This window comes from Apteryx rowi, unplaced genomic scaffold, assembly GCF_003343035.1.
Source record: "Apteryx rowi isolate R43461 unplaced genomic scaffold, aptRow1 scaffold_18, whole genome shotgun sequence".
Lineage (NCBI taxonomy): Eukaryota > Metazoa > Chordata > Aves > Apterygiformes > Apterygidae > Apteryx > Apteryx rowi.
In genome coordinates this window covers 5588664-5600483 of record NW_020448085.1, presented here as the reverse complement: position 1 = coordinate 5600483, position 11820 = coordinate 5588664, and the positions used below count along the sequence as shown (strand labels likewise).

At 41.0% G+C, this 11820-nt stretch overlaps 1 protein-coding gene across 6 annotated transcripts in view; it reads right to left on the bottom strand.

The window, feature by feature from the left end:
• MARCH8 (membrane associated ring-CH-type finger 8) overlaps positions 1-11820 on the bottom strand; it is a 102723-nt gene that overhangs the window by 19704 nt on the left and 71199 nt on the right. For 5 of the 6 annotated variants that reach the window (XM_026061365.1, XM_026061367.1, XM_026061370.1 and 2 more), the window contains one exon: positions 4404-4454. The exons of the other annotated variant lie outside the window; for it this stretch is intronic. In XM_026061365.1, the coding sequence (XP_025917150.1) occupies positions 4404-4454 (51 nt within the window). The remainder of the gene's footprint in view (positions 1-4403; positions 4455-11820) is intronic. 6 annotated transcript variants of the gene reach the window in all.

Sequence of the window (11820 nt, the reverse complement as noted above, 5' to 3'; positions counted from 1 at the left end):
GGGGGGAAGCCTTATAACTTCAGAATCATCCTCAAAATACCTTGAACAGATTGAGGGAAACACAAGGGGATGGGAAACTCCTTCGGGTTTCTCCTTCAGGAGGTGCCCTTCATACCTATATGAAGTGATGATACTAATAAGGAGAATCCAGTATCAATGAGGAGCATCAGAGAACAGGGAGACTGTTATACTCTTATAAGAACATTACAGCACTGTGTTCAAGCACAAGTTTCCACACTTTTTGGGTGGGGAGAGATCATACCTCAGTCTTCACACGATACAATTTTTCCTGTCTTTTCCTTTCCCCAATAGCTTAGTAGAAGCAGGGTCTTGTTTGCTGTTTTTAAGCAACTTCTCTGCTCCACTTCCCTGCCCCCCAAATAAGCTCAAACACCTGAAAAAAAACACCTCTGAGAGCAGTTCTTTGCAGTACACCTTGGTCACCTGATAGACCACAGGACAACTAAGCTCAGCGATTGAAAAATCTGGACTGCTTTTCTATGGATGGATGCTCACTGAATCCTTCAAAGCTTTAGGCAACAGTGGATGTGTATATTCATATGCTTTTCTGTTCCAAGCTGATGAACAGCCTAAATGGATTTTAAATTTCATAGCAAGCTTAGGCTACCACTTTGCATCTGCACTGGCTGCCATTCAGCCCAAGAATAATTTAATACTTTACAGCGTGCTTCTGCTTAAAATATAAAGCTGTACAGGCCTTCAGAAAAGACAAAGCATTTACATTTTTTAAAGACTACACTTTTGATTCCTTTGCTCTGATCCCAGTATTTGCATTTTCAAAGCTTATCCCGTAGAGGGCTATGAAAACAAGACTACAAGAGCTTCCTCACTACACTAAAATCATCCCTCCAGAGCAATAAGATGACAGGAACAGTACGCAGATGACCTGAAGATATTTCCATACATCACATCACCAGTATCAGGGTCTACCAGACACTTTAAAGCTAAACAATACCACTAATTAGAGGATAACTGTTTACAGACCAACCCTGTTAGTGACCTCATTTAATCTGCTTGTTAGCAGAATTCCTTTATTCAAGAGCAGAGGACATGAATTACCATCACTGTGAAAATCCCYTTTTTAGCTACTATCAGTGTCTGGCTGTTTTAGGGTCAAATCTATTTATATTAAGAAGTTGARGCTTCTATTATGCTTAATTATATGCCTGTGTGGCTTGTACCATGAAGGCACTTACCAATGAACCTCTGTAACTTCTCAGCAAAAATGCTGGTTCAGTTGAGATATGCATCTGCCCTGTATATATCTGTGCAAATCAGGAGCATTTCAATCAACGTCACTGCTCTTGAACAGTGCAAGTTTGGAATTGGGCCTTGTCTGAGTCCCACAACTAAATCAATTCAACCTGCCTGCAATGCTGTCTATTTTTTTTATTTCAAAACAAATATAGAAAAGATTCCAGAAATTCAAACACTTCTTGTGGAACAGATTTAAAAGGAATGTTTGAAATATACACACCAAAAAAGCAAAGATGGGCCTGGAGGAATGCCACATCCCCCAGTGTGTAACAAACTGCACAAAACCTAATGGCACCATATGAAGATCCTCCTACATCTTATCCCCCACTCCCTTTCTGCTGCTTCTGGCCTCCATCCCCAGCCAAATATTCAGGTTCTTCTTTCTTTCCTTGGCCTGGCCACACGTACTAGCACCTCCTCAGCCTCTCTTAGCATCTGCCTCTTGGAGGACTGCCTTTTTGCCCCTTCCTCCTGAGGGATGGTTCCACCTGGCCCCAACACTTGGGGTCTATGTTCAGCTGAGTCCTGCTACCCCTACCAGCTGATCTCAATTTTAGCGGCACCATCTGTCTGCCTTGCTCCTTGATCACTTCTAGCCCTAGGGCATTGAATCCTTGCCTTAGTCACACTGAGTAACACAGCATCCTCTCTTGGCTAGGGGCTGAGTTCTGACTCAGTCCTTCCCACTCATATTACACTGTTCAACTGCGAGCAGTGGAAAGATATTCAGTATTAATCGCAGCAGGTTCATAATGACATATCACCACCAGAAAGGACTTTGAATCAAGTCTCAATGCCAATTGTTTGTAACAGGAAGCTAGATTTGAGTGTAAAAAGAATAGCTGGAGCAGTCATTTGCAGGAAGTGTGATTATTATTTCTGTACACATACACATCAATATATCCAGAAATGCAGCATACAATTAAATTAAACTTTGGTTAAATAGCTGCTCTTAAAATACTGTAGTGCCAACACGCTCTGAGGATTCCAAAGGGGCTATTAAAGGCAGCCAAGTATGTCGATACTTTTTTCTTTAYATGTATTCGACCTGCATTATTGGCCAGGTTGCTGTACTCTTCTAAATAAAAGGAACTTTCCTTTTAAACCTCAAAACTAATGAAAGAATTTCCACATACTTAAACTTTCACCCAGCATTTCACTACTAGAACCTTTTCTCATTTGTCCTACAAATAGTTTGTGACAGCCATCCCAACTGCAGACTGCAAAATAAATTGTTGCAGTTTAGCACCAGATTGTCTGGATGCACAAACCAGCATTTAGAGGAATGAGGCAAATCAGGTGACCGATTTCACTGATGAGACTTCCACCTCTTGCTCTTGTTAGAAGCTGTCTCCAGAGCGGAGGGGTTGAACAGATCAGATACAGAGGCAAAAGAGGAACATTAAGAGCATTAATATCTCCAAGAAGCTCATGTTTGGAACCAAAATCTTTTATGTTGAACTGGCAAAGCTGACTTTTGCTCCCCTTGAGAACTTTAGCTTTCACAACACACAATAATCACTTTGAACTCTGCAGTGTTTCAAGAAGAATGCAGATTAGTATCTCACTTGCCGGCACTCCTGGGGAGAGCTTTGCCCGAGTACAAGGTTCTTCCCACTGCACTACCACCCTTCCAACTCTTGATGAATTAAGAATGAACTGCGCAGCTAGCTTTGTGTACGTGTCTTCTGCTGAGAGTTGGCTCCACTGGGAGCAACAACCTAATGTGTATCAAACTGCTGCTGCTGCTGCAAGGCTTGTTGTCCTGAATTTCATACATCCTAGGAAAAGTGCAGTGACTCCTGCTGATAAGAACAGCCATCTCTGCTGAACAATACCTGAAAATCCAACTAAGGATACCTAAGAAAAGAAGAGCAAGGGTAAGAAGGAACAGGCACAGTTTTGGAAAAGTACAAATCAGAAGCAATGTTCACATGACATTTTTTCAAAATTCTTTTTGTGAATATACATTTTCCAATGCTGAATGCAAAACACAAGCCTGCATCACTCCGTGGTAACATCATCTTCAGCTTGGTCAATTCATTAGACACTGCAGAGTTGCCCTCCTCATTATTTAAAATGCTCCATAATCTTGTCTTTCTGTTCCCAAGTGAAAGCTGTCTGTGCCCATGTAAACTGCAAATTTAGTGCAGCCACTGTTTCCTTTGCTGCAGATAAGTACATATGAAGCTAGTCATACCTAAGTACCCAAAATGGAAGTGACCCAGGCCTGTCACAGCCATAATGATTCAGCTTCTCATTAAAAGTCACCATTACCAGCAACAACAAATGTGGTGAAGAAGGGTTGACGCATATGTGCCCCACGAAAAATACTGGTCAACCACCACAGCCTTGCTAGTGTGAAAGCTTTAAGCAATTGTAGTTTTGTAAGCAGAAAGCCATTATGCTTCCAGCTAATTAAAAACCCTCTTATTTGGTAAGCAGAAGTGGGAGTACGACATGTATTGTACAATGAGTTATCTTGGACAGAGAAGATTTTTTTTGCTGATGACATAACAAAGCAATTATGCTTTTAATGTGTCCATCCGTTAGATTCAAGTATGACTAGAATGGGTGGACCATCATGCGTCCCTTACAAGGTCACTCTTTGCCATATCAAATATTTTAGGTACTTGCACGGTTATGCCCTGGTAGCAATGCATTTCATGACCTTAACAATAATTTAATGTTGAAGTGACAATAAAATAATGTCTAACCACACATCCAAAACATATTATGGGATATATGAGTATACATATCTTACAGAGAACATTAAATTGGATAGTTTACAGAATAAATGAATATACGTGAATGATGTTTTTGGAGCAGTTTTTCCCCCCAAGATTAGATCTCAGGCCTCTGTCACTTATCTTGCTCCTACCAAGCTAAGGAAGCTGAGAGTGCAAAAGAGAAAACCTACTCTGGTTAGATTGGATTTGACCTGTAAAGAGAATCTGCAAAATAACAGAATTCTAATGTTTCAACAGAGTGACTATCAACTACAGATACTCATAAGAAACATTTTCTACCGGTCACATTGTCACGTATATCATCCCAATTTTAAAACTAAAGAAATCCCAGTATCCCCAAATTTATCAAAGACTGAGTTGTGTTGAGGAACATACCTTTGAGATGTTACTAGAATGGCTCACAGAATGCCCCAAAGCCTTCTCATTCTGGAAAAGAAAGAACAGGATCGCTGCAGCAACAGATCACAGTTATGATGATATTGTAAAGCTGATATTAGAAATGAAATATCATGGAAAAAGCATTACCACTGTGGTTTTTAAGGATGTTGCTTCATTGACATCAACTTGAATTTTGCCACAATCACTAAATTGTTTGGTTTGTTTAACACGAAATTACTGTGTAGAAAATCAACGAGGCAAGATAAATACAAACTAAAATATTAAAACAATGACCTCTTCTCCCTATCAATACTGCAAAGCCCTTTCCTCAGACAGCAGCTATTTTGAAAAGGTTACTTCTCGGCCCTGCATCATCTACATGAAAAGGCAAACATCCAACCACTTAAACTGTAAGCTCTTGCTTAAAACAAAAGTATCCCAGTGATGTCAGCAAACAATGCTGAATAACCACATCCATGTCATTTCATGAGACAAARCAGAATTACTAAGGAACTTCCCATTTACCACAGAGCTCTGAATTAAACTGGAAACACCATATAAGATGGGATTGCAGAAGCTGCAATTTTTAAAACTGAAATCAGTGATGACTGTAGCTGTTACTCACTTTTCACTGTGCAAGCCCTGACTGATAAGGATGACAATCTTACCGCCTCCTATCAAAATATACTGTAGGTTTCACCATGATATTTCAGCTGCTATGGGTTTCTGCTTTCTGAACACTATCAGTTTACTCTAAGTGTAATTGAACACGATTGTTCCAGTGGTGAGAAGATAGGAATTTATCTGCAAAGGCTTGTTCTTTGCTTTTTTGGATAAAATCCAACAAGAAACACTTCTTTTTAAGCAAATATTAGAAACAGAGCAAGTCATGACATTTGGTTACAGATCAGTATCTACATTCCTCTAAGTTTGTGAAGTTCGGGTGTGAAATGGTTTGAGTCTTGAACAAAAAAAAAAAAACAGGGCAAGTTTACTACTTTCTCCTATGAGCTCTATGCTGGGCAAGACTTTCTAGAAGTGCATTCTTTCATCTGGTATTTTAGGAGCCAAACTGTTTCACCTTCACCCCTTTATTCTCAAAACCAAAATCACCTAACAAAGACACTCAGCACCCTTTTCCAGTTCTCACCGGCACTGGCGGATCAGACAGCTCAGGATCAGAAGTCCTGCATACATACCAACTGGGGACATAAAAAAGTCAACTGCAGTTAGTTCTAGATCAGCTTAGACATAATGCACCAGGTTTTAGGCCTGCTGGCTGTGATTTACTATAGCTCAAGTGACCTTTAATGACTGAAGTCCACAGTGAGTCAGCTCACGTGGTAGGGTACACAGATGCTACACCAACGCTTTGAGATCCCTGGGATCCTTTGAGACATTCGTTCCTGCAGCCCATTTCTAGAGCAGCTCAAAGCTCTCTGCTGAGAAAAGGCAAGTCAATGCAAAGATTTCATCATGTGCTTTTAAAAGCAGGCAGACTCCTCCTTATCAGCAGGGCTTCTCTCCCCAAACTGCTCAAACCTGGGCCATCTCACAAGATCACCAAAGAAGGGAGACACGAGATGAGTTCTTCTCTCTGCTTACCCTCCCTGATCACCACTAAACCACAGCGACACGATCGTGCCAGGGAAGGCGCGGCAGGGGTACGCTTAGCAAGGAGCGGAGCAACAACACTGGTTGCCTCACAACACAGTGAGGACATCGCCTTGGCTAACGGATATGAGCAGTACTTCCTTCCTTAAAATCTGGAAAATACCGTGTCCTGAAATCCTCTATATGTAGGAGTTTGAGTACTAATAAGGCAGTAAAATATTCTTTCAGAAGAACAGAGGAGAGGTAACCAGGGAGCCCACACAAATTTTGACTGACGACCAAATTAAAAATCAGCAAGGATCAATTTAAGGTCTGGAATAACTGTGGCCCCGGTTAACCACTGACTTCAATGCCAGATTTGCATAGCGCAAGGCTCAGTTTGATTACAGAGATGACAACAAGCTTTTATTACTTGCATATCAGTATTCCTGGAACAAAACAAACAGCTAAAAAACCCCAAAGAATATGGGCATGACGTCTATGTGAAGACTAACATTGGACTGGGCTACTGCCAAAACTGGTATTAACTCCGACTAAGGGAAGGAACTAGCTAAATTTCATCAAAGACAGTGTAACTATAGCAACAGAAAAAAGTTCACTGAAGCTATAGAAGGCAAGAGGAGGGGAAAAAAAAGAAAGAAAGAGGGCTGGGGACATATTCTTAAGCTATGACGAAAGGAGACCCAACACAAGCTGGCAAGCACAAAGATTTGTCACCGCAAACATGTGAGCTGGAGGTAGTGTGTGTGTGTGTGTGTGTGTGTGTGTGTGTGGCGGGGGGGGCTGTACTTGCTGGGCCTTCCAGGGCTGCGTGGGAGGTAAACAAAGCAAGCCTATGTAGGACAAGGGAAAACAACAGTGAAGAGCGAGTCCAGTAACCGAGAAGCCTGCCTGAAGCAATACATACAGCTCCATACAGGCGACAGTCTCAAACCCAGCCTCAGATTTCAAAGACTTCCAGGGTGAAATATCTAAAGACAAAACTAAACTGAGCAGAGATTCTTCACATTAACCCAACGATCCCCAAACACTGCGCTCTAGCTGAAGATGATGCCTGGAAGGGAGCGTGACCGAACATATCCAGACACCTGTGTTGAAAAGGATGAGCTGAAATTCAATAAGCATGAACAGGCTGGAGCACAAGAGCTATATTTGCACAACACAGTAAACGATGCAGAGCAAACATACTCTTATCCATACCACAGAAACTAGTCTGGCTGCTCTGCTCCCAGGATCTTGATTTTATCTGATGGATGCTGTGAGCATCTGAGAGGCAGATTTCATATCATGTTTATTGATCTATTATTAGAAACATACCTATCAGAGGTTCCAATCAGCAGATGATAGTGTACAGTTGATTTTGTTATTGTCATTTTTAAACAAAAACAAGTGTTCTTAAAAAATATTCATTTAAGGAATATGGAGTGCATCAAGGAGTTGCAACTGACCCAACAGACACTACCAGATCCAATATGGATTTGCAAGCACACACACAAACAAATTTTTCAGTTTGGCTGGCCTATCAACTAGCAAGCGGTGCCATCACCCAGGTAACATTGCTTCAGCCTTTGGGCCACCAGCTGACCCTGTCTTAGCCTGTCACCTTGTGCTAAGTTTACTGAATGAGAGATTTTTTTGAAACAGTTGCTCCAACTCTCCCAGTTTACTTGCACATAGACTTTAAAATGAGGTGGGCTGATAACAGGTAAACAATCAAGTTTCACTATGCAAGAGCAATCTGCAATTCACTATGACTGCTTGAGTGACACACCTGCAAAAAGAACCTATAGCATGCTCTCACCAGCTTCTGCAAAACACCATAAAGATTTCTTTTATTTCATCATTAAACAGCAACAGAAGCACCTCCAAGTAATACACTTCATGAGTTCTAGCTGTGCTGTTTAATTCTCTTTTACAAATAAAATGATAAAAATCTACTGTTAAGGAAAAAGCACAGTGGAAGCCATTAAATAGATCCTGTATCTGCTGGTGATTCTTATATTGTGATACATAAATATGTTGTGATACATAAATATGCTGTATTTTTTCCAGTCATTAAGATGGAAAAAAGCTGTAAAACCATGAAAGGAGCTGCTGGAACAGGTGGATTTTAACAGCAATGACTGTTGCCACAGGARGGACAGAAATGTTAAATAGATATGAATTAATTAAAAGGCAAACAAACAGAAACTCATTGTTCACACTATATCCATCACCAGAACATTCATGTTGGGATCTTTTAGATCATTCACAAATCAGCATTAACATGAGAGTGAAAAGGCTAAGCCTCTACTATGGTACCATCATTACCCAATAAAGGTGTTCAGATATCTTTCCAGTATGTGCTCCTTGCACAGCAAGACACATTCTAGTCTGGTAATTACAGCCCTAAACATGCTCTCCCTCCCTCTTGCAAGAGCATTAGTCTTTGCACTTAACGAAAGGTCAAGACAAACACAGCATCTGCCAACACGGACCATATGATTATTAGATAAAGTGAGTATAGTTCTTCCTTAGCAGATCAGTCCTTCCATATGGAATAATGGGAATCCTGCCTTTCAAAATGCATCCTACTCAACTAGAACCACTTGGTAGGCACTTAAAAATAAAAATAAATCAGATAGTCAAATATAACAAGTGCTGCAGGACTTCACTTCTTCTGAGCCACTGCCAGCTGCTGCTCTGAGGTCCCCACCAGAGCCTGGCTTTGAGGAAACAAAGAGAAAGGCAGAGGCAGGGAAATTACTGAAAGACAGGAAAACTGCTCTCACTTCCTACAGTGGTATGTGTTGCTCTAAACTCCGGACTCACTTGCTTGCCATTGCCTGAATCCCTCCTGCCAGCCTCACCCCTCCCAATTCTTTTTTTTTTTTAACCCTATATCCTCCTTGAGTTTGCTTCCTCCTGCGAGAGGCAGAGCTGCCTTCCTCTTTCAGCAGTTGCTTCAGCTCACACCTGCTTCCCCACGCCAGGACTGGTTTCCCTGCACTGCTCTTCATCTTGCCTTTCTCCATCTCGCTGGCCCATTTCCTTCTGCCACCATGCCTCAGTTACTCTCACATAATTGCTCTCTCTTCTCACTCCAGAAATTTAAAAGCTGGCACCTCCCATCCTCCTGTTTACCTCAGTCTTCCATATTTAGGACAGCAAATTATTTTACCCTTGCTTCCCTACCATAATATATCCATTTTCCACAAAATACAACAGCTATGTAAATAACATGGCCAAAACTAGAACCCAGGCTTGCAAATACAAAAGCACCAGCTTCTATTAACTGAGGCAGAAGGAGGGTCTCCACCCACTGATAACAGTTCAGGCAGCCGTAACTGCCCTTGTGAACTTACAATACCAGTGTATCACACTACCTCCTCTTCAAACTCAGCCGTAGATTTAATATAGCCTCAGCAAGTGGGCACCCTAAAGAAATGATGCAAGGACATCTAACCAAGATGGAAGGAGAAAAATATCTTGGTAAACTGACTTGGGTTTCATGTTTCTAATTGTTCCCCCCCCCCTCCAATCAATAAGGTTTGCAATCAATAAGCAAAGAGAACATAATAAGGAAATGGTCTCACAGCTTGTATAGCCTTCTGCTGGCTACATCCTTGACCTCACAGCTGCATTCAGTTCTAAAGATGGCAACTGCTAAACCCATCTTCACCTGTGTTCATCATCACARGGAAGAAACTGCAAGCCAGATCTATCCCAAGGGTTAAGACAGGTGATTTTTATTCTCTCTTCCCACTGGGAGAAGAGGGCAAAGGACTTCACCTGGGCACAGGGCACCAGAGGAGGGTCCTGCCTGCATCACCACTGCCAACAGGTATGCATGAACCTAGCACGTGTCTGTTTCCTGAAGTCTTAATTCTCCAACACACACACACAGAGTGATCTGATGGGGCACTATACTCCCCATTTTGCAATAAAACTTATGTGATGTTATGTGACCTGGTAACATGGATTAAGATCCTCATCTCAGGAAAAGAGTTCTCCAAGTAAAATCTCAGTAATTAAAAGCAGAGAAATAGGAGAACAATTCAAGATAAACCTCAGGGGCAAGCACTTTGTTTTGATGTTCTTCTTACTGCAATGCCCAAGCTGCAGATCCTCACAAGTACTAGCCCAACAGAGATGCAGTAACAAAAAGCCAGGACACGCTTGCCTAGAGCATTGCCTACTTGTGATTTTCTACCTGGGATCTGAAAGCCATTTGAATCTCATTTTGTGCATTATGGTCGCTTTTTATAATGGTAGTTTAAGCACAAGACTGATACCTAGTAAAACTCTTACCATTACCAACAGTCAGTGGGACAGACAGAATTTCAACAGTCCTCTGTATAAATGGTTGTTCTCCTTAATAAAAAGCTTCACAAAGCAGAATGAATAAATAATAATGGCTCCCATTCACACAACAATTCTCATTCTTACAAGACTTACAAAATAGGACACAGACCAGCCTTGCTTGAAACTGTGAGGTGCTGAAATATTGAATAGTTGAATGATCCTTCCACAGTTAAGCAGCAAGTCAGAGACAGAAACAAAATTCGATTCTTCCATCAAATCCCTTGWTCAGGTCATGAATGCACAGCTGTTTCTACAAACATGCAGCCATAAAGAAACAGGTATTGTTTCAGGTTTCAAAATTGGGATCGGATTTCCTAGCAACCATTTCTCAAAATTCATGCAAATCTTGCACTGTAATTCTATATCAGAACATTGGCAATTAAAAAGAATGTATGCTTTTAATTGTGGGAGGATTTTTTGTTATTGTTGTTTACAATACTTGCATATGCACTTAATTGTCTGATGTGGCTCGTACCAGAGGAAAGAAATGGGAGATGCTTTTGTGAATTACTTTCTTCCTCTGTCAAAACCAATAGATTGTTAAATTACAAAAGTTCTGTCAGCACTAGATACTGTGACTGACAGAACCCAGCATTTCATTATTTCAGCAGAAAATGGTATTTTGGATCATTTCAGCTGAATATGGCCTTTTTTTCTTTTTTTTTTTGGCAGTCACCACATTATCATGAAAGAGCGATAGATTTGCTAACAGTTTAGAAAGTCAGTGCTTGGCAAACTTAGATCTTGCTCCTTTCACATTTTTGTCCATGAATATGATCAGCTACAATCAAGATTCATCAATGATCTAACCAAGGAAGAATGATGGCATCTGTACCTTGCATCTTTGCTCCTGTGTAGTATTTACCTCTGGACAAGGGCAGCTGTGCAGAGAGGGCTGCAAAAATCACTCTACTTTTTTTTTTTGGGGGGGGGGGGGCCTTCTTGTAGATCTGGAATAAACGCTGAAACAGGAATCCAAACAATCTGCCCAATCCATCTAGTCCAGTATCCTCTATTCAACAATTCCCACCACAAAAATGAAGCAATAGGATAAAGCGGTAATTCTTGGATGATCACACTGGACTCTCTGGGATCAATGATTCACTAATGAGTGCGGAAGCCCAATATAAGATTTCAGATCTTCCATCACAGTGGTAAATCTATAGCAAATTCACTGTGGCAAGCCTAAGCCATTACTCGGGCAGGATTTCTAGAAGCTCACTAGCTTGCTCATTCATGTTCAGATCGAGCAGCCACTTAATGCAGCAGGAGACAAATGAGGAAGAAACAATTTGAAGGGGAAAAACAAGGTTGGAAGAAAAAAAAMCAGGAGAATCAACAAGCTTTATTCCAGATGTTGAATTTATGACTGTGCCTGAGAACATCAGCAACAGAAATAAACCCACAGGATCATATGGCTTTAACAGAAAAGAAAGACTAAAGAAAAGAAAAGACC